The sequence below is a fragment of the Sparus aurata genome, chromosome 15 (genome assembly GCF_900880675.1).
Source record: "Sparus aurata chromosome 15, fSpaAur1.1, whole genome shotgun sequence".
NCBI lineage: Eukaryota > Metazoa > Chordata > Actinopteri > Spariformes > Sparidae > Sparus > Sparus aurata.
Genome location: NC_044201.1, coordinates 30,942,229 through 30,965,630, shown reverse-complemented (window position 1 = coordinate 30,965,630; position 23,402 = coordinate 30,942,229). Strand labels below are relative to the sequence as shown.

General features: G+C 40.8%; 3 protein-coding genes across 3 annotated transcripts in view; 2 read left to right on the top strand and 1 right to left on the bottom strand.

Annotated features, from left to right (window-relative positions):
* On the top strand, positions 1-3,367 carry LOC115597164 (G-protein coupled receptor 4-like). The gene is made up of 3 exons (XM_030442902.1): positions 1-135; positions 2,037-2,218; positions 2,324-3,367. Exons 1-3 carry the CDS (start codon positions 58-60, stop codon positions 2,838-2,840), a joined length of 777 nt encoding a protein of 258 aa, XP_030298762.1. The 5' UTR covers positions 1-57; the 3' UTR covers positions 2,841-3,367.
* A 2,719-nt stretch (positions 3,368-6,086) lies between these two features.
* LOC115596838 (mas-related G-protein coupled receptor member X3-like) lies at positions 6,087-9,252 on the top strand. The gene is made up of 4 exons (XM_030442262.1): positions 6,087-6,152; positions 6,226-6,393; positions 8,435-8,622; positions 8,724-9,252. Exons 2-4 carry the CDS (start codon positions 6,241-6,243, stop codon positions 9,250-9,252), a joined length of 870 nt encoding a protein of 289 aa, XP_030298122.1. The 5' UTR covers positions 6,087-6,152; positions 6,226-6,240.
* A 12,230-nt stretch (positions 9,253-21,482) lies between these two features.
* LOC115596834 (echinoderm microtubule-associated protein-like 6) overlaps positions 21,483-23,402 on the bottom strand; it is a 32,935-nt gene continuing 31,015 nt past the window's right edge. The window contains exon 43 of the mRNA XM_030442245.1: positions 21,483-23,188. Coding sequence (XP_030298105.1) covers positions 23,164-23,188 — 25 coding nt within the window. The 3' untranslated portion in view covers positions 21,483-23,163. The remainder of the gene's footprint in view (positions 23,189-23,402) is intronic.

Genomic DNA, 23,402 nt, shown 5'->3' with positions numbered 1-23,402 from the left:
TATGACCACGATGAAAACAGAACCGTCGACCATGATCATGAAAAAGTCTATCGCATCATGAATGTGGTGATGTGGATAATCATTTCTGTTGGCCTTCCTTTGACCCTCGTGGCAATCTACGCTCTTTATTCTATGGTAGGTACGTTATAAATAACATTTATTACAGTATGTGCGTCTGTAAATGAGCTGCATCTGTTTGTTAATTAACAGAAATAATTTACCCCATAATTAACATTTACATTACACTGATTGGACGCTTAACACATGCAATTTGTATGTGTGGCTCCATGACAGCCTTCTCTTAAACTGGTCAGGTAAAAGGCACCATTAAGTTCCAACTTTATGAAATACATAAAAAATAGTCATCAAGTTTGCCAGAGTAATGTGTACGGCCTTATTTGGCCTCATTATTTCTTAGTTTCTTTTTTATCTATTAAAAGCAATCAAGTGTGATATTTTTGGACAGTGATGGTACCCAGAGGATGAAGCCCTCTGCTCTTGTTCATCTCCTGACTGTCTCTTTGGCACCACTGTGAAGTTGATGTTTCAGGAGATCTGTAGCCGTGGTTAAGTGTTTTACAGGTCATTTCATTAATCTAATCAAAGGGATTATTTTAATGCAATACCACCTGAGTTTGCATTACAGTTATTTGTGCCCATCAATAATTGCCTCACTGTTTCAATTGTGGGCCAATTCAATTCAGATCCTTTGAAAAGGGTTATACTGTAGTGAGGAAGAATGTTGGCAATAGAAAGAAGCACAAATGTCATGTTAACAAGGCTGTGCCCGGGTGGGTTTCACAGCCAGGTGTAGTGTCTGCGGTAACATGAATGTTGGTGTGTGACAAGGTGAGTATAACCTGTGGCAGAGGTCACCATTATGTATTGTGTGTGTGTGTGTGTGTGTGTGTGTGTGTGTGTGTGTGTGTGTGTGTGTGTGTGTGTGAGAGAGTGTTTTTATGGGAGGGGTTGGGCGGCCGTGATATGCAGGAGCCTGAGAGCCTGAGCTACAGCCTGCAGTGTTTTTGTTATGACGATAGCCTTCTTGGATAATAATTGTTTTTCACTGATGCAATAAAGCCGTTTTTGGGTTACTATTTGCTACTGTTTCCTTTTGCCTCTCTTACACCCAGTTTTATTTTAACTATGTTACTCCCTTCATCCCCTAGCCATACGAGAATGTAACAATAGGGACACACACTTATTTCAGTAGCAAGGCACCCTTGCAGAAAACAGTAAAAAAAAAAAAAGGTTGAAATTTTGCTTCATGTTTTGAATGGAAAAAAGTAGTGCCATCTGGTAGACAAATATAAAAATGTAAAATGGAAGGCTAGCCAAAATGAAATCTTAACATAAAGGAATGCATCGGTTTATGTTCAGATAAATGTAGGATCAGAAATTGTATTTTCAATGGGACATTTTTGGTCGTTAGGCACAAATGTGCTGGGTTTTTGTGTAGCTTAGCCATTTTAGGCTAATTTAAGGAACTGGGATGACAATTCTAAAATTTCTTAAAATAAAATACAAAACCATCTGAGTTTGCATTACAGTAATAAGATACTGTGCTCATTAATAACTGTCTCACTGTTTCAATTGTGGGTCGATACAATTCAGATGTTTATTTAGTTTTATTAATGTTAATTATTCCCCTTTTGTGTCAGGGATACTAAAAAATAAAACTAATTTAGCCCTTCAAATGTAAAAATAAAAATGTATGCATGAAGCAACTTTTAATATAATCCCTTTCATACGAAAAAGACTCTTATTTTGAGAAGTATCTGCTTCAGACGCATGTTTGGACTCCTACAGATCTACCTACTCAATGAAAAGTATTCCTCAGGATCAACAGAGCCTTACAAACTGATGGCAGGGAGACCTGACACATCAGACGAACATCAGCAACTGCAAACTGTGAATGTCGTCTTATTGCCAACAGGAAGCAGTCGTCAAGGCGAATATTGATACGGATGTTCAACAGATATATTGTTGCCTCCTCCCAGAACTGCTTGTTGACTTTCACTAATGTTGTCTTTCAGGTGCGAGGTAATCATGTTGCTCCGATCTACGTCATCAACCTTCTCATTTCTGACCTCATTCAGTTCTGCTCCATGATCGTTGAGATGGCAGTACCTGAAGATCGCAGGACGATTGGACATATTTTTTATCTTTTAAGTCTGTTTGCCAGTATTGGCTTCATGGTGTGTATCGCCCTGGAAAGGTGACTATCTGAATATGCAGTATGTGTGCAGCTATGTCTGACTATCATATAATTATATAACTGTAAAAGCTTGTAAACAAACTGAGCATCCATCTTGTGTTACAGGTATTTGGGTATCGCCTGCCCACTGTGGTACCGCTTCAGAAGAACCATCAAGATCACTGTGGTGGTCTCTGTAGCGGTCTGGGTCCTTAGTCTCGCCTTTATTCTCCCTTTATTTTTAGGGCGTAGTTATATGTTAGAGAAAATCATCTTTGGCGTCTTCCTCCTCCTTCCCCTTCCACTGTTGATATTCTTCCTGGGTGGGACCATCAGAGCTCTGTCTGCCAGCCGAGTTCCCTCTGATGAAAAACGACGAATTGTTGGAATTTTAGTTCTGGTGCTGCTTATTTACACGCTGCTGTTCCTGCCCACCATCATTTTGGTCGTGGCAAAGGAGGACACCTTAGATACCTGGTCGCTCAGCAACCTGTCGGTCATGTTTGTTCGGCTGAGTCCTCTTGCAGACTTACTTCTGTATGTTTTCATGAAGAAAGGGATCATAGACAAACTTCTGGCCTCTGTGTGTTGTTGCAGAATGGACAGCAATGACAGCAGCAGAACAAACAGAAATGATATATGAACTTCATCAGTATGAATAATGACAACAAATACACAGTCAGCTTTATGTAGGCGGAGAAAGAGAGAGGTGACAAAACAGAAGAAGAAATGTAGGCAAATAGAAAGGATAGAGACAGGACAGATACTGTCATCTTCTGATGCTAACCCTAACTGGGGAGAAAAGGAAGCAGTACTGGTGGAGCACTGGCTGCTGGGAAATGTTCTGGTCAACTTGTTCTGGTTCACAGTGACGGCTTCACCACATGTGAATTAAACATTACTGAAGAAGTCTGAGGCACTCAAGAGGGCGATGTGTTGAATAGCCTGTAATATCTCAAGGCTATTGAATATATTGAATATTTTTAAGAAAATAAAACACTTATCTTAATGTCTATCATCATTATCCTTTAAATCACTAAAACAAAGCAGATATTATAATATTGACCTATAGCCGCCACACTGTCTTATTCCTTAATATTTATCTGAACAGGTAGTTGAACTTTTTTTTGTTTTTCCTTCTCTCATATTCATTTTTCCAAAAATGTATTTGTTTGTTTTTTTACATAATGTTTCATACAGACAGGAAACAAAATACAATTACTTTAAATATATTTACATTTTAAAGTTTCATTTATAATGTTTTGTTAGAAGGCATAAAATATGAAATTGTACATTTTCTGGAAATTCAATTAAAAGTCTGCTTCTACACAGAAAATGTGAAATCATTCCTTTGAGGAACTCACTGTATTCAAACTAGGGCTGGGTGATATGGCCTAACACTGAATCTCCGATTTGTTTGACACCAAACTCGATTTACATTTTTTTTTCCTTCTCAAGAACAAACTTTAAATTACAAATAAATTATGAAAAGCATTGCATTTATTTTATTGCTTTTATTTTTTTTTTTTAAGAAAATTGCCCTGCCATTTTAAACAGTGCACCTTCAAACTCACTCAAAAGAATGTGTCCCTTTTTGATAAAATGCTTTTGTAAACATAAATTTAATATCAGATTGCTCGCTATTATAAAAAGAGATCAGTTTCAATATTGGTATTGATAAAGTGTTAACATAACTTTCATGAAATACTTTATTTTGCAAAAGATGCCTTTTGTTCACAAAAAGTATTTTATATCCCTGAACTAAATTAACTGAACTAAATGAAACATCTGCATGCATTGTATAGTAACCATGACATGTTCGTAGATGTACAGGACATCAGGTGTGTGCTGGTTGTCTTTTTAACACATTTTTGGCGAGGAACACGAGCCTGTCTGCTTCCTCTGGTTTGAGACATGACCCGATGTGGCCTCGTAGCTCAATCTGGGGTCGAAAATTTTCAGCATGTGGATGAACCTCCGGCTTTTCCACTATACAGGCACTATATCTATAGCGATATGCAATGTGGCTGCATCTGTAACAGCTGTCCACCGGGACCCTTTCTTCTCATAGGGGACACAATGATTAAATGATTCAGCTAATGTTTGCTGCTTTTTAGCGGGTGTTTGTGGGCTGCCGTGGTCTGTACATCTCGTAGTGAACAACAAGTGTCCCACTGTGATACTGTGTCAGTCCGCTGTTTTTAGTTGCAACAGCCTTTAAACAAACTTTGCAGCAGACCGTGGTTTGTTCGAGGTCCGACGCCACAAAACCAAGCTACTAACGAGACGGTGCCTTTTTAGGAACAAAGTATGGCTCGCTGCATGTTGTGTTTGTTTCGCTGTGGAAAGTCAATGCGGGGGAGGCGGAGCCCACTATGAACTACGGGAGCCCATGACGAGCGGCGGCGCAAATTAAAGAGAAAATCGATTTTTCTTTTTTTTAAATCGTCCTGAACCACAAACTCGAATTAATCAAACTCAAACTGCACATCAGATTTGCACACATCATCCCACAGTAATGACGGACGGAATTAGATGAAGTGCAGCACAACAAACATGAAAATCTGACTCGTTCCCTCAGCGAATCAACCTGTTCAGGGCTACTGTGGCTGCAGGTACCAGACTTTTGCTAAAGACAGCCCTATTGCACCTCGGGAACCCCAAACCTGAACCCAAAGTGTGGTACAGTGTGGCGGTGATTGAGTGGGTGTGTGATGTCCCCTGCTATCGTATTTGCAATGCGTGTGATGGCTTTACAACTGAACTCTGAGAGGATTCATTGTGAAAAAAGCCTAAAGATATTGCAGCTGGGACAACCAGGCGGTGTGTTTAAATGTTCTACAGTATCTAAAGTAGACTAAACTAAAGTAAAAGTAAAGTAAATTATACATATATCTACATGCATAAACTGTATGATTGTTCAAGCGATGACTGGCTGGCGGATTATTCAGCTATCTTTATTTTCTGCATTTTTTGGTTTATTGGAATCTGTGTTTTTATCCAATTGCCAATGAAGTGGATTCATTTAAAATGTGCTGCTTCGGCTCTGATGCAGAATGCAAACTGTAAAGTAAGTCGTAACCAAAGTTATCAAATAATAAATGTAATGAGTATATAGTAATATTTGCCTCTAAAGGCAAATATTACTATATACGGTAGTGGAGTGGAAGGATGAAATAGCAGACAATGGATATACTCAAGTTAGGTATCTCAAAATTGCACTTGGTCACACATCACCACTGCTTAAAAGAACGTACTACTGACTTTGGTTTCACACTGGTCTGCTTGTTTTATCTGGCCAACATCCCCGGCCACCTCCATATATGCCGTTACTCACTCTTTAATTTACGTCCTCTACAGCTGTAAAAACCATTTCAGCTGCTAGAGGGGCCACCGAACAGCAAAACATCATTATGAGTTGTGATAACCCACTTTCAATTTTCAACCTGTATGGTTTTCATGAGGAAGACAGCAGGTGTTGACAATATGACTTAAAGTTTCTCTCTTTGACTGAACTAAGACGCACTCATGCTGCTGATGTCCAAGCGGAGTCATAGTCCTGGTCAGAGCCGCTTTAAATGACCGTACCGGAGGTAGTACGGACCTCCGACACTCTCAAAAGTTGCTGTGAGGCCGGACTCCCTCAGGTAACAGTGCCAATTAGCTCCGAAACTATCTGAGCTATTTTTGAAAAGCAGCTAAGCAAAGAAAGCTGTGCTTGATCTACAACAGAAAAAAGAATGCACATGCACTTGAACAGAAACTGTTGAAATGCTAATGCTTTATCGTGCCTGATAGTTTAAATAATCTCACTTCCTTAGATGAGGAGGAGCAGATTAACAGGAGCCTGCTGCATGTTGTCACGTAACATATTGACTCTGAGCTACTGAATGCAGAAGACAAAACGTCAGACATCAGAGAACACAGTCAGGTGAAGTCTTTCAGCTATCAAAAGGTAAATCTGATACCTTCTCTTACATGTGGGTTAGACCTGCTTCCTTCTTATGACTGAACCTTTCAAACACCAGGTTTCACTCTGAAGAATGGAAGATTTCAACATTACCAACAACTCATATTCCACCAACACCGACTCTAACAATGAGTCAGGCAGCTTCATCAAGTTTGTGGTGGAATGCATAATCAACTCTGTCGGCCTTTCTGTGACCCTTGCTGCCATCTACGCTCTTTGTTCTCTGGTAGGTACATTATAAATTTGTAATGTGTCCGAGTGTCTATAAAGGATCTTGATGTGACTCCATTAATTTAGTTGTGTGAAGATGTGTGCTGCTGTTTTCATTCAGTTTGTGGTTTACACTGATATGGAGGGTGAATTTAAGATAATTTAAAATGAAATGAAAATCGGGCATGTTTAGTGTCTGATTTACTGAGACGGCGGCTTTTCTCCTCGACAAATCTTTCCGTGGTTGTTGAGATTTTCATTATTATACAAAATATTTACTTCACCGATAAATGTGCTAGGCTATGACTCAAATATTACTAAAAAATAAATATTGTAATTTGGCCTTAAGCATAAATATAAATAGATTAGGAAGCAACATGTTCATGGAAATGAAAAAGACATAAGTGATAACAGAGCAAGAGAGAGAGCAGGCTGAGCTGAGATGGGGTTGATAAGAAAGGTCATATCAGGGTTAATTCAGCCAAGCACACGCTTTAAAGGCTTAGCGTGCATAAAATAATATTTGGTTAAAAGTCATTTGTCCATTTTTTAACTCAGGTGCAGATTTGGTCACTTTTTCAGAAGACCTATAATAAATTCACTACCGAACCAAACTTCATGAATGTTTTTTGTAGTTTGTTTTTCACTCATTCCATCACAGAAAGATGAGAGTTGTAGAAACCATTGAAACTGAAGTCTGCAAAGATATGCAGGTGCATTCAAAGACAATGATTATCTTGGAGAAGTCTGCAAATTTAAGCTAATTTAAAACGAAATGAAAACCGGGCATGTTCAGTGTCTGATTTACTGAGACGGCGGCTTTTCTCCTCGACAAATCTTTCCGTGGTTGTGTTTTTCATTATTATACAAAATATTTACTTCACCGATAAACATGCTAAGCTATGACTCAGATATTACTAAAAAATGATTGTAATGTGATCTTAAGCATAGTGATCAATAGATTAGGAAGCAACATGTTCATGGGAAATGAGAAAGACATAAATTGATAGTTTCACAAGAGAGCAAGAGAGCGAGCGGGCTGTGCTGAGATGGTGTCGATAAAAAAGGTTTTGTAGTTTGTGTTTCACTCGTTCCATCACAGAAAGAAGAGAATTGAAAAAAAACATTGAAACTCAAGTCTGCCATGATATACAGGTGCATTTAAAAAATGGATTATCATGGAGAAGTTATTTTTCAATAATTTAACAAAAAAAGTGGAAGTCATTACACATGAAGTGAAATATTTCAAGCCTTTTCTTGTTTTAAATTTGAGGATTATGGTTTAAAGCTCATGAAAATCAAAACAAGATCAGTAATACCACAGTCAGCAAACCAGTTACCAGTTTATAGTCCTGATCAACATCTCCATACAGTATTGAGATGCTGATCAGGACTATAAACTGGTTTGCCGACTGTGGTATTATTGTGCCTGACTGGCCGGCCAACTGGTCTGACCTGAACCCCGTAGAGAATCTATGATGTATTGCCACGCCATGCAATTATTCGCGCAAAAGAAGCCCCGAACAAGTTATTGAGTGCATAACTTGATATACTTCAACAGGAAGATCAACATTTCTGTATTATAAAATATAAAATATTCTAAAGTTTTGAGATACTGGATCTTGATTTTCATGAGCTATAAGCGAACATCATCAAAATGAAAACAAAAAAGGCTTAAAATATCTCACTTTGTGTTTTTTAATCAAATTACAACAGAAACTTTACTTGTGTGTGATAATCTAATTTTTGAAATGCACCTGTACATTTTCTTTACAAGTAGATATAAACTTTTAACCTGTCAGCAAATCAGGAAATGCAATGGCCGATGTTTATCTACCGGTTCACGAAATATATCTGCTGGCACATTAGTGAAATGCTGCGTGTGACATTCTTGACATCAGTTTGTACGGGTGTGTAGGCACTAAATGACTTTACTGTAAACTACTACAGTCATGGCAGTCAACAAGGCAATAATCGGTACAGATGTTCAGCAGATATATCGTTGCCTCCCTGTTGTTTACAGCCATTTGTTGACTTTCACCAATGTTGTCTTGCAGGTGCGAGTTAATCATGTTGCTCCGACCTACGTCATCAACCTTCTCGTTTCCAACCTCCTTCAGTTCTGTGGCAGGATCATTCGGCTGTCAGGACGTGATGATAAGAAGATAGAGGACGTCGGATCTTTCTTGTATTCTTTAGGCCTGTTGGCCAGCGTTGGCTTCATGGTGTGTGTGGCCATGGAGAGGTACCCATCTTTAAATCCAGCAGGCGTGTACTTCTGTCTGACCATTATATAGATATAAAATATTGAAGCTCCTCAAACACTGTGTGCATCTTGTGTTACAGATATTTGGTCATTACGTGTCCACTGTGGTACCGCTGCAGGCGGCCTATGAAGATCTCTGTGATGGTCTGTGCTGGGCTCTGGGTCGCTGCTCTAATCTCTCGCTTATTTTGGTTTTACTCAAATTATCAGAAGGTGCCCATAACCATAGCGGGCACTTACATCCTCCTCCCCATCCCACTGTTGATATTCTTCCTGGGTGGGACCCTCAAAGCTCTGTCTGCCAGCCGTGTCCCCTCTGATGAAAAACGACGAATCATCGGGTCATTGGTTCTGGTGCTGCTTATTCACACGCTGCTGTTCCTGCCCACCGCCATTTTGTTCCTGGCAGGGAAAAACTTAAATAACCATACCTTCTACCAAATGTCGATCCTTTTTCTGCGGCTGAGTCCTTTTGCAGACTTACTTCTGTATGTCTTCATGAGGAAAGGGATCATAGACAAACATCTGGCCGCGGTGTGTTGTTGCAGAATGAACAGCAATGACAGCAGCAGAATGAACAGCAATGACGTATGTAGTTCATCAGCATGAATACTGACAGCTACACAGTCAGCTTCATGTAGGCAGAAAAAAGAGTTTTAAGAGACAAAACAGAAGAAAGAAAGGTAGACAAATCAGATTTTTGATGTGATTCAAGAGACCGTGTATCGTTTCAAAGCAAAAATGACTTTACTTCAGTGCTTCTGTTAGCAAGCTTCATGTTTGCCTTCACAGGAACAGTACGCCGGAGTTCACTGTATCCTGCTGCTGAGCGATCTTCAGCCATATATTGTCCTCGACTTGGTTGTTGAGGTAGTTGTTGGGTGTTTGTTGTAAAGTATTAGATGCTGTCAGAAATAATTGGTGAGTTTCTCTCCCATTTAAACTGGACATCAGCTGGATGTCACTCCATTCATTGGTCATCGTATATTTCCGCAGGCAGAAAATATTCCATCCGGATATTTTTTTCCTCTCACACAAAAGCAGGATGTCTTTTGCTTTGCTATCTAAAATCATGTTATTTTTTAAAGTCTTTATTCAATGTAATCTTATGTTTTTTGTTGGTGGGCATGAGAGTTTAAGGATTTGATTCAGAGCAGTTGTTGTTTCCTTTAATATAGATAAATACAGTACATGTAATTTAATATGAAATTATAATTTTCTGGAAATTCAATAAAAATCTGTTTAAAGACAAAAATGTAAATGTCTGCCTTTTGATGAACTCCCTGAATTAAAACATAAAGGTTTTAACAAAATCTCTGCTGGTCGACATCTCTATTGTCTATAAGCACATGTAGCCTAAACCTGCTGTTACCACGGAGACAGTTTTTTCTCTTCAGATTTACAAATTATGTTTCATCATAAAGGCCGTTACACAGCAGTGATGACCAAACAACACAAAGACGCAAAATACTCGATTACGAGTTAATGACGATTCAAAACTATTCACACTGGCAGCAACACACGTTTGTGTTCGCAGGCTCCAAAGTGCGATTTTGCAACACACGATTATTATCAGAATTAAAATGACAGTTACCTCAGACGAGCAGGGCCGGGACCGGTCCAGAGCTCTGAGGGGGACCCGGGGATCCTTTGGGGGGCCACTGCAGCACCGACCGGCCCGCTGACAGGAAGAGAGGTCACATTCATCTGGCTGTCTCAGCTGGCTGTCCTGGGGCTCCAGTCTGGCCATAAAAATACTATATATTAATATTATTTTTAACCAACATAGGTCCTGATAATAAAAACCACCAAAATACCAGTTTGTTTACATGGTGCCACTGTTATAAAAATGTTATTATATAAATATATTATATATATTAATGTTATTTTCCACAGGGAGGATGGAATGCTGTTATCACTGTGGGGTGAAAACAATAGTTTAATGTGTTTTACTGGTTCATGATATGAACAACTATGCTAAGCTATGTTTTAGCCTTCTGTAACTTGCACAGTGTGTTATAGACATATTATATGAGCTGAGGTTTTAAATCAATCACTGATTTGAAAATGATCGTTTAAACTGACAAACATCGTGAGTGTGATTGATGACACACTTCAAACAGGATCAATACTTTATCTGTCTCTCTTCAGTCACTACTGACAGGTTTGATCAATAAGGTCCATGAAGGGAAGATTAAACATCTACAGCAGTAAAATGACACACACACATTAATACAGCAGGAATATTGATCCACACACGTCACAGATAAAAACACTGACAGGGAACAGATTACTGCAGAACGAGTACTTTTACTTTAAATACTTTATGTTCTAATAACAGTGACATACTTTTACTTCAGGGAGGTTTTGACCGCAGCACTTGTCATTCTGTGGTTACTGATCTCAGTACAGAATATAGCTGACATGTTGTTAACACTCACCAGTTGTTCTCCTCATGGAGGATCACGGCTCTTCAGCCGCAGCCTCCTCCAGCATGAAGCGGCAGCAGCGCCGCCATGTTCCCCGGGCTGACACTGCAGCAGCGGGCAGCTCCTCCCCGTTAGCACCGCTAATGCTAACACAAGGAGCGCCGGCTTCTTACTGCCGTTTAGTGACGTTGTCATCAGTAATGGCCGCCGTGAAAAAGCTCGTCACCTTTCGGTAGTTTTGCCACAAACCTTCTGTTTTCCTGCCGCTTCCTCCGTTTTTCTGTCTCGCCGCAGTAACTTCACTTCATTGTTGTTTGTTCTTCGCGCCATTAACTTTGTTTTGCTACTGACTTCCTGAATCATTTCTGCACATGCGCAGTACGATGGCATAGTCCAAATTAGTGGGGGCTGAAGGGGGGTCCGCAGACACAAATAACATATTGTGATGATATTTTAGCGCGGGGATAAAAAATGAAAATATAATTACTGGACAGCAACATTTAGCAGAACACCAGCTTGACAGCTGACAGATGAAGTTAATCAGAAGATCAATCTATAATAAAAATCATCGTTAGTTGTAGCTCTAGATGTTTGAGTGATGGTACCTGCCTACAATTATCAGTTACACGTAAAACTAACTTTCATTAATAAAAGGTAAACTTATAGTTAATTAAACTTGAGTGAGTTGTCATCGCGCAGTTAACAATCAATAACGTTTTTTGTGAAGTTGCTTTTTTCAGCTCATTGGAAGTTTAACAAATATAAAACCTTCATGGATCAAACATGCAGAACAGAAAGAGTCACAGTCACTGTTTGCTGTTCTGGTGTCAGCAGTTTTACAGACATCTCTTTTATAATGGAGCTCTGTGGGGAGAATGCTGTTTGGGCTGCAAGGTCTGAAATATCAGACTGTAGAAATACGTCACTATAAAGACGACACAGCCAGCCGACATGTTGAACAGTCACCAAAACCCGTAACTTAAACATTGTAGAGCTTCTCCTGTAAAACTGGTGATTGAAAGGCAAATCAGTGCAGCCTGAAGTTCTGGAAGAACCTCAATTGTTTGTCATTTTGAATATATCCGGGCAGATTGTTGGAGCGGAAATGCTGCTCACTGAATGAAATGATAACAAAACCATCTGCGTCTTGACTTACCCGACCAAGTCACCAGAATAAATGTCAGATACGTACGTTTCTGCAAAACCACAGATAAATTCAAGAGATAAGTTGATTTTCTTCAGTTGAATGCTTAAAAACCTCTCAGACAGTCGAATGCAGAAGTTGTGTGGTTGTATTCTTTGTTTATTTTATGTTCAGTGAGGAAAATAGTTGTAAAAAGATTTTTCTTTGATGAAATGTGTGATCACACTACAGATATAAAGATATTGATCGATCTGTGAGGAGGTAATATCAGCTGAATCGGTACAAACAGTCTGCGAGGGACAAACAGATGTTGGTTTAAGTTCAACATCAGTGTTCAAAGTGCAGATAAACTGCTGATGTCATCATCTGGCAGCCACTGAACTGTCATGACTCAGCAGAAACATAATGCATTTATATTCATATCAGCTTATAATCCTGATTTAAACACACAAACACGCCATCAGGAGCGACTTGAGATTCAGTCGCTCCGACATGTGGACACGAGACAAACAACACGCTGAAGAGTTGAACTGAAACATGGTGGACGTCCATGAGTCCAAATGAGTTCAGTTCAGGTTGTCAGATGAGTTATCTGTTTGTCCATCTGTGTGTGTGTGTGTGTGTGTGTGTGTGTGTGTGTGTGTGTGAGCTCAAGATAAAAGTCCGGCCTCGTTCAGCTCGTCTCAGTTTCAGCTGCTCGTTGCGTCGGATCTACAGAAACAGGAACATGAAGGTTTACTTGGTGCTGCTGCTGCTGCTGCCGCTCTGCTCAGGTACAGTTATATACTGAAGTGTTTGAGGTGAAGGAGCGTCGCAGGAATAAAGACCAGTCAGTCACAGCACAGGTGTGAACTGTAGTTAGAGTTAGAGTACATTTTAAATGACTTAGTTTGTCCTCTTATTTCTCATCACTGTCGCTGTGATAATGATTTATGACAGCACTGTTGAATTAAAGAAGACGTCATGTCATTAAATAAAATGTATATGAGGTTCATGTTTACACTAGTGGAGCGCTACGCTACGCTACGCTACCACAGCAGAGCTGCTTCAGCTGATGACCGGCCTCCTCATGACCCAGTTAAACACCAAGTGAAGTTCTGCAGTGAATCTTTGTGATGGAAACAGATGAACAGTAGTTTTCTCTTTGTGATCGTTAATAGAACTGACAAACTGATCTGAGTTCATGCAACAGAGTAACCACCATGTTATGATGTGTGCCACATGGTTCCTGTTCACGGCCCTGTGCTGTCAGTGTTGCTAATGCTAGCACACATTAACATCGCTAAGGCTAGCTAGCTAACATTAGAACAGTACAGTGTTCTGAGCACATCCTGCAAAACTGACAACTACCAGACTGCCGAAGCTGAAACACAGACGCCACGTGACACCAGCGGAGTGATTCTATTGGCTGACACCAGGGGAGTGATTCTATTGGCTGACACCAGGGGAGTGATTCTATTGGCTAACACCAGCGGAGTGATTCTATTGGCTGACACCAGGGGGGGTGATTCTATTGGCTGACACCAGGGGAGTGATTCTATTGGCTAACACCAGGGAGGAAGTCTTGGAACCAGGGGGTGATTCTATTGGCTGACACCAGGGGGGGTGATTCTATGGCTGACACCAGGGGGGAGTGATATTGCTACACAGGGGAGTGATTCTATTGGCTGACACCAGGGGAGTGATTCTATTGGCTGACACCAGGGGAGTGATTCTATTGGCTGACAGTTGTTAGAGGTTGAACCAAATGTCAGAATTTGACAGATAAATGAAACAATCATTTTGATCCTGACAAACATTTTAAATGATTCATTCACATCAGAATCATGTTTTTAAGGAGCACAGAGACTTTTATTCTGTACCGTTCTACGAACTCTTCTAATAGACATGTTGTGTCTGATTGGCTGCCCACACCTTCACACTGATGCATCAGTGGACAGGTAGACCAGGTGGACCAGGTGTGTGCTTCAGTCCAGGTGTTTATCTTTAAAGTGTACCGAGGTTCTTTATTTCAGCGGGATCGTCGACTCTCCGTGACTGTGAGTCTCGTTACAGTCAGGTGAGTCCTGGGTGTGATGTGAGGAGGTGAGACTGTCTCAGGTGTGATCACAGGTGTGTTTGTGTTGCAGCTAAGGATTTTCACATCCAGTGTTACGGCGAGGACTTCCTCTTGGTCAACAACATGCTGCTCGACTGCCGCAGCAAAGTCCAGCAGGCGTGCTACACCAGAGGTGAGTCTACCTGCTCATGTGGAACGTTTAAATGTAGATTTGATGAGCCGACTGTGTGAGAACGTTTACAGCTGCTCTTTGTGACGACACGTGTGGATTTACAAACCTGTTGTGTGACTCTGATGTGTTTCCTGTTTGCTGCTGCAGATAATGGAGAGAAAGGCTGCACCACACTGAACAACTGCTCTAAGACAGGCTGGACCTGCTGCCACAGCAACGGCTGCAACCAATGAGCCAATCACAGCCCAGGAAGCTCTGACATCATCAATAAATAAAATGGTGCCATGATAATGTATTGATCTTGTCTGAACTGTGTCATGAATCGCACACATGATGTTTGTCACTTTGTTGTAATTAAAGTCAAACCTCATGTAGTTTTGTGTTAAACCTCAGTGAACGACATCATCTCATCAACACGGCACCAGAACCAACATCGAGCCAACTGGGTCAGAAAAGGTTCTAAACAAGATGAATATCATAATCAATCTGCTCATATTGAACTGCAGTTCTGTGAGAGGAGAGTTGGTTCTGGTTCAGTTCTGTGAGCTCTGCACGAGCAGAGTACCAACTACATGTCTGTAGGCTGACCCGGTGTTAGCACTGTCCTGGTTAGTGAGTACATGAGTCTCTGTGGTCGCTGTGATGACGTTTAATGTCCCAGAGAACCTTCGATGTTTATACTTGTTTTCTCTCTGGCTCGGCCCAATTCTTTCTTTTTACACTGCTTTTCTTCGTCAGTCTTCTTATTTCAGTAGTGGAGCATGTTTCTGCTCTGTTGTTGTTGTCTGTTCTCCGCCATTGTTTACAGTTTGAGTTCGAAAGTATCTGACCAGGTGAGGGTAGACACTGCCCAGTAGGTGAGGGAGGGTATGCACAAGAGTGATAAACACGTCTCAGACACGCCCCTTGTCTCTGATTGGTTGTGTTGATCCAGAAGCGGTGGATTCTTCCAAATCAAATTACAGCTGCTGGGTGGAGCCACAGACAGCTGATCTGTAACTTATTCTTCTGTCAGTTCATAATGACAATTTTAGCAAATATAACAAAGAAATTGTCACAGATTACAGCCTTAATGATCAATTGCTGGTGAATTTATTGTCTTACATTGTACCTAAAATCATAAAAAACAAACAAACCATAAAATCAGTAGGAAAAAGTTTATTATTTATTGTGAAAACCACAAACATATGTGTAATGCCTCATTGTTCTGACACAAGAACAAAACAAAAAGACAACTACCTACACACTAAACACACTAACTATACACTCAAAACACGCTAAATGTCACCAATCTAAATCAGTGCAGTCTCCTAGCTCAATGCCGTGAGCTTTAATTTCTTTATTGGTTGATGTGGTGCATTTTTCCACCAATACTTTCTGCTTGGGAGCACTTTCCTTAGAATAGATTAGAACATAATGAACATGATGACAATATTCAGGGAAAAGTCAGGCGTAAATTACTTATCATAAGTCTGGTTTTACTTTGCCTTTCAACACAATTCTAAAACTGGTATATAGTTTGTTAGTCTGCACTTTTGAAACAAGTTGAAACAGAGACTTGGCGAGGCTGCGTCTTGCTGCTACATCATCTTAAATCGATCAGGAGAGATCTCAAAACAAGAGATGGGAAAACCTCAAGAGAGAAAATTCAAATATAGATCCCACCTGACTTGTATTTATAATCAAGTAGGTTTGATTCTCCAGATTGTTACTTTTTTTATTTTTAGCAAGCAAATGCTAGTTGGTGAACCGGAGCACCCGGAGAAAACCGTTTGTGTCTTAAGGCCCCCACACACCGCCCAGACTCAAACCAACAGCCAGCTGCCTTTATTGGACCACTCTGTTGCCTCTCAGCTGACCCGTCGACAGAAAAGTTGCATTGAACACACTGAACAGATTTGTCCGAGTCTCCCCAAACGCTTCAGACGTCCAACGGCTGGGCCGGTGTGTTCCTGCCTTTAAGCCTGAAACACACCGGGCCAACCGTTGGCCATCTGAACCGTTTGAGGAGACTCGGACAAATCTGTTCGGTGTGTTCAGCTGCGTTGGAAGCTTTGGAACCGCGTGGACAGCATCTGCTCCGATTCAACTTGTGAAGTCTGAGAAGGTTTGCTGTCGGCTGTCTGAGCGATTGGATTTTCTGATTGGTTGTGTTCCAGCTGTCTGGGCGGTGTGTGGGGGCCTTTATGTGTCGACACAGAGGACCATGTTGGAAACTAGAAAAATTGCGTTCCCTTTGAAAATACAGTGTGAATGCTGACGACTGAAGTGATTTTAGAAATCTGCCGGAAATGCACAAAACTATTAGAATGAATCATCAAGAATTTGCAGAAAAGGATGAATTTTTCAAAAGCTGAAAAGGCAGAATGGGCTAAAAAGGTTGGAACAGTTTAGTCACTGAACAGTTTCCTTAGCTGCACACCAAGCTGAATATCTGAAAATCTAAAAATCAATCAATCAATCTTGTCAGCGTCGCCAACTCAACTCAACTCCACCTTTGAAGAGCTTGGTGAATCTTTTCCAAACTGATCTCCGTCGACTGGTGTTCCTGACAGGCCGCTCACTGTGTGTCTCTGTTTGAAGGACATGTGTTGTTGTGTTCCTTGCTTCAGTGAGTCTCTGCTCCTCGTTTGCTTTTACAATATCAAGTCTTGTAACCTGCCTCTCCTTTATCACAACCATCTCTTCATCAAACTTCTCATATTGTTTCAGGGATTCAGTCAAAGATTTCCTCTCTCTTTCCATGGCCTGTAATTCCTCCTCAATCTTCTCGTCGTCGTCCTTGACAATGTCTTTCAGGCGGATCCATTCAGCTTTGAGCTCTGCAATCTTCTTGTTGTCTGAATCACAGAGGTTAAGCAGTTGGGTGACGCAGCCGGCCATGCACTGAATTTGTAAACCTCTGTTGGGTAGAACCATCAACCCCATTCTGAGTTTCTCCTTGTTTTCCTGAATCAGTTGTTCAAGCCGTTGTTTTTTTTCAAGAAGTCTCTTTTCCCTATGAATCAAGCCCTCTCTCTGAATCCTATGACTCTCTCTGACACGTTTGAATTTCTGTCGTAATCGTCCTAAATTTTCCTGTATGATGTGCAACTCGTCCAGCCACTCCTCCATGCTCAGCTCGCTGTCGCTCTCGTGCCTCGTCATTCCTCTGAGTTTGTCAGAATGAAGCATGTAAAATGTTCACAGCTGTGGTATATGTCCTAGCTCCTATAATATTCCAGAACATTCTAGAACACCAGACATCAAAGGACATCAAAGAACACCAAAGAGCATCAAAAGACATCAAAAGGACATCAAAGAACATTCCATTCTAAAGTCTAAATCTAAATGTTTTTATTTGAAAATTATACAGATTCTTTGTTACAATATGAATTTATCCTAAACTCAGTATTTTCAACTCATTTGCAAACTGTTTAAAGAACTGCTAACCATCGCCGTGAGCCTATAATCACCTCTGAATACTGTTTGAATACCAACAGCAAATAAACGAATGTGCTCATCCGTCAGCAGCTTTTCTCTGAAATGTGTTGTTGAGGCATTTCTTCATTAAAGTCGTACACATAATTAAGTATGTTTGGAAAAATCGTATGGAGAGTTTTTAGTAAAATGTTGCCCGAACACTCTCCGACACGACGTCTGTCCAACACTTCTATTCATCAGACCAGCGTCTGCGAGTCGTATCTGTCCTACCTGCGTCCAAATCATCTTGAAAATATCAACAAAACAAAAACAAGTCAGCAAAATAGTTGCATGAAAATTTACTTACGGTCGGACAACACGGTCATGATTAGTATGTTGTGATTACTAAGCAGGAAATTACCCTCAAATTATCAGAATAACTACCAAAACATTACTGAAGTTCACGTCATCATTATTCAACAAAAACACAGATTTTTTTAACAAGCAGTTAATAAATGAATTGTATTGTAACTAGTTTAATGGCTGTTAATTTTGTGGCAATTTGGGGGCAAATCAACTAAAATTAAATCAAAGATCTTGGACAGCGACATCGGCAGACCTGTAAAATCAAACGTTTCCAATCTTTTTGTTCTTTCAACAACCAGGACGGCTGATCAATAACACACTTGCAGTAACAGATGCGTGCATGTGTACGTCGGGACGATCTTCTTGGCCTTCAGATGCTTCTGGGAGATCAGGTCCACGTCTAGAACCAGATCATCATGGAGACTCTGAAGACTGTTTAAAACCCAGCTCCTGATTAAAACCTTTATTCTCTGTGAGACATATTCGACTCGTTTTCTTGCACAAGTCTCATTTAATCTGTTTGTACATGAACACACACACACACACACGCACGCACACACAAACACACACACTTCGGTATAAAAGAAAAAATCAACCGGTGAACCTAAAGCGCACCATAAAATCTCATCAATCATACACAAACAGGTTTTGGTTTAAAAATAAATTCATGCATCTGAGCATCATTATATTTCCATGTACAGTATGATACAGATCATGTGACAACAGAGGAGCGACACAGTCTGACAACCTGAACACAGAGAAACATTTACAAACCAAAACTGATCTCAGTGCAGCATTTTACATCTTCAACAAGTGCAACATTTATTTCTCTTTTTTTTGTGGACGTTTCTTGTCTTCTTCTGTTTTTACGGTCAGAGTATCTGCGACCACATCACACATGCACTCTGCACAAACAGCCGTACGTCAGACTGTTAGCTAGTAAACATGAAGATCAGCCCAGTCAGACATTTCTCTTCTCTAGATTACAGGAACGAGGATCAAATTCAACGTTTTTAATCATCTTAAAATCCTTGTTTTAAGCTATGGCAGGCTGGAGGGGACATATGTGTCAGTATTTCAGTTTTAAAGGAAACTCTTTATCTCAAGTTTATGGACTCAAATCTGCAGACAAACACACAATATGCTCCTTTTAAAGGGAAGATTTGTAAGATATGGCCAGAATTTTAACGTCTTACTACGTATTTTAAAAATGAACAGAAGAAACATCGAAAACGTCTCTGTTCTGTGTTGCAGGGGTGTTTACTGTAGTTAGCATGCTAACAGCTAGCCTCCTCACAGCCCTGTGTAGCTCAGTGACAGTCGGACAGCCTGTAGTTTCAGCTGGAGATGTTAAAGTAGCCGGTTCACTGCTGAGTCTAATAAGTCAACAACATAAACTCATAAATGTCAAGAAATAAATATACAACCGTCTGAACTCAAGTGTCTCTCTCTGACTGAACTCAGACCAGTTTAATCTGCTCGTTAACTCATTGTCAAACACACTTTATTGAAACTGGACATAAACTGAGTCAGAGTCACCAGAACAGTTCTGGTTTGTCACCACAGTCACCTCTGGATTGGTACGTTCACAGTAACATGTGAAAATACTGTCTCCGCCTGACGTGTCTTCTCATAGTCGTGGTCAGAGCCGCTGTAAATCACCTCTGTAGTCTGTCCCCTGTCTTCACACTGACCTCCGTCGCTCTCAGAGGCTGAGTTCAGTCCCAGTCTGACGTCCACTTCAGATCCCCCCCAGTCCAAAGTCCTGGCCACTGGCTACACAGCTAACTGAGCCATTAGCTGATAAGCTAATGGTAGCTAGCTACAGTCAAGAAGCAGTTACCAGACAGCAGCAGTTGTTGGTGACTCTGATGAAATGCTGCCTTTTTGACATTTGAATTCTGGCCATATTTTACAGATAACACCTTTATTATCAGAGTGTTTCTCTGAAGATCATCTTTAATTTTACATAACGTGTAAGATTTATTCTACAACTAATCTTTAGCTGTTTTTGCTCCTTTGACCTTAAATCTATTAGTGAAGGGTTACGTCACTACAAAACCTTCCATCTCTGCGGTTATTCCAGGCTGTGATCTTTTTTTTTTAATTTTCAGACACAGAAGCAGTCGAGCCTCAGTAATTACTTCAACGACCGTTTAGGAGATCGAGTGTGTTGATGGCGACCGAGTCAACAAATCAGATTGAATTGTTTTCATCTTCACATAAACAAACTCTTTAGACACTTTTCACAACAATTAATATTCAACAGCTCTGACACAGGAAGCTCATCCACACTGTAGATTAGGCATAAATAACATTTAGATATTTCTGTAAATGTTCCTCCTGACATCCTCAGATGTCCTGTGTTGTGTTTACGATCACGATGCTTTGGATGTTTCACGTCTCTAAAACAAAAAGCAGCAGCAAAGAAAATGTTCATTTCTTTTGTTTCCTTTCTTTGTGGATGAATCAAAGTTTGAACATTCTCAGTGTAGCACCAGACAGAGTACAAAATAAACTCAATCATGGATTAAATAAAAAAGAATTCAGTGTATGAAATATCCCCGCCGCCCCGAAAATGAAGAAAACAAACAAACACAGGTAGAAAGATCCAGAAAGGCACTTAAGTGTGACGACGACAGATACAGTAAAGGCTCTTTGAAATGAAAAGTGATTTGAAATCAAATGTCAAGTTTCTCTTCTCAGTTTCAGAAAAACTTTAGAATGTTTCTGCATCAGAGCATCTTCTCTCCCGGTCCAGAACCTCCTCAGTACAGAACCTCCTGAGTGATCCACCAACAGTTTGATTGGATCACAGATTGTCCTTTAAATGCTCCCATCAGTTTAGTTTGTGATGAAACATTCTGTAAACGTCACTTTTCCCACTTGAATGTTGTTGTTTTTCCGATGGTGACCTGAACGCAGCATCAGCAGCTTTTATAAGACGAGTGTGAAGAGTTGTGAAACCAGGAGTCAGATGTTTAAACGACCCGAGGACGCAAACCAAACAGTATTGAGTTCTCTCCACAGACAGCTTAACAACCGTTCACCTAGCCCGAACAATCCACATGAAGACCAGCTGGGTCAGTGACCCACAAGCGGCCCTAACAACTCTCTAAGGACACTCCCTCACATTGTAAGGACACTCCTACACTCTGTAAGGACACTCCCTCACATTGTAAGGACACTCCTACACTGTGTAAGGACACTCCCTCACATTGTAAGGACACTCCTACACTGTGTAAGGACACTCCCTCACATTGTAAGGACACTCCTACAGTCTGTAAGGACACTCCTACACTCTGTAAGGACACTCCCTCATGCTGTAAGGACACTCCCACACTACGTAAGGACACTCCTACACTATGTAAGGACACTCCCCCACCCGAAGGACACTCCACACTATGAAAGGACACTCCTAAACTATGTAAGGACACTCCCCCACCCGAAGGACACTCCCACACTATGAAAGGACACTCCTAAACTATGTAAGGACACTCCCTCACTCTGTAAGGACACTCCCACACAGAGTTTAAAAGCCTGCAGCTCCTCCAGTAAGTTAGAACTGAAGAAGCCTCTTGGATGAGTCGTGAAACGTCTTCAAGAAACTGACACAGAACTTAGAGGTACCAGGACCTGGATGACTGAGAACCTTCATCAATAAACTATTACACCAAATCTAATGAAACAAAAGAATATTCATCCAGGCTGACACGATTATAACATTGGGCCTCATTCACCAATATCTTCTTAAGAATCTTCTTTGATTCTTTCTGAATTTGTTCTTAAGAGGTTCCTTAAGATCCTGGATAAGAAAAAATTCATGAATGCCACAATCTTCGTAAAATCTTCATAAGTGGGACTTAAGAACAAATCTGTTCGTAAGAACGGTTCATGAATGAGGCCCAATGAGAGGCTCAATTAATTATTGATTTTAATATCATAATTGTTTTTATTAACATCTCAGGGATCGTTTTACTCCTGACTTCATCGTCTTATCATTCGATCTGATGAGCTGGCGACTTGTCCAGGGAGCATCCTGCTCTCGCCCGGAGGCGGCTGGGATTGGCTCCAGCAAAAAAAACCCGCGATCCCATAAAAGGGATGAGGCGGGTACAGACATGGATGGATGGATGGATCATTCCATCCTTTTACTGAATCACACTTTGTAACGTTGGACTGGATTTATTCGGGCGGCTGTACAAACATTTTCTCAGAATTTGGACTTAAATCTCAGACCCTGAAGTAAAGTTGTCACAATGAAAGAATTCCTAACTTTGGAGAATATTGACACTCAACGCTGTTTTCGATACCAAAGATGTTGAGAGTCTGAATGTAACGAGGCCTCGGTTCTGTCTGCTTCAGTCTTCAGTTGACTTTTAAACATCTGACCCGCGGACCGGAGGAAACACTGGGCTGCTTCAGAGTGATCACATGATCAGTGGATGACCTGGAGATGCAGCGCGCACCGACTGCAACAACGACCATGTGCAAGGCCTTCTGGGTAAACATGACAGCGAGTCTCATGACTTCCTGGTTGGCTTCTAACTGGTTTGCTTTCCAGTAAAGAGTCGCTGAGTTCTCTTGACCAACTGTTGTTGTTTTTAAACGTTATATATTGAATAAAGATCGGATTGTTTTCTGGTTCAGAACAAGAAAAACAATCTGAAAAAGATGATGGTTCTTCAGGTTCTGTACGTCTCTAACGGGTTCCTTCCCGTCATGTGATCCATCATCAAGCGTCTCAAGCATCTGTAGTTTGAAGCCAACCAGAACAGAATCTGAACATCTCGTCGCTGAAGTGGGCTTTGTGTTGAGCAGTAAGTCTTCCTCCTGTTGTCTAACAAACAGACGTTCAGGTTGTGGGTTCGAGTCCCTCTGGATCCACTTGAGGTGTTGTTAAGGCGCTTTGGATAAAAGCGTCACCGGACGGCAGAAATCTGTGCGTTTACAGGCAATTCCACACAAACACGCTGCAACAGACAAACAGGTGTTAGGAACTGAACGGTGCCACCAGGACCACAATCTGGACTTTATTCTGTTAGGGTTCAGGTCCGGTACGGTCACGTCATTATATTTAATTTAGACAAACATGAACAATGCATTTTTCGCGGTGGTACGATGGTAAAATGTATTCCAGGAAACATCTACAGCAGCGAGAACTAACACAGAATCATGTTTTGTGTT

What these genes read in the sequence shown, in the direction of transcription:
- LOC115597164 (XM_030442902.1), top strand. Translation starts at nt 58, where the DNA reads ATGAATGTGGTGATGTGGATAATCATTTCTGTTGGCCTTCCTTTGACC. An exon ending in TCTACGCTCTTTATTCTATG is followed by an intron (nt 136 to 2,036) that starts GTAGGTACGTTA and finishes GTTGTCTTTCAG; the next exon opens with GTGCGAGGTAATCATGTTGC. An exon ending in GTGTGTATCGCCCTGGAAAG is followed by an intron (nt 2,219 to 2,323) that starts GTGACTATCTGA and finishes CTTGTGTTACAG; the next exon opens with GTATTTGGGTATCGCCTGCC.
- LOC115596838 (XM_030442262.1), top strand. Translation starts at nt 6,241, where the DNA reads ATGGAAGATTTCAACATTACCAACAACTCATATTCCACCAACACCGAC. An exon ending in TCTACGCTCTTTGTTCTCTG is followed by an intron (nt 6,394 to 8,434) that starts GTAGGTACATTA and finishes GTTGTCTTGCAG; the next exon opens with GTGCGAGTTAATCATGTTGC. An exon ending in GTGTGTGTGGCCATGGAGAG is followed by an intron (nt 8,623 to 8,723) that starts GTACCCATCTTT and finishes CTTGTGTTACAG; the next exon opens with ATATTTGGTCATTACGTGTC.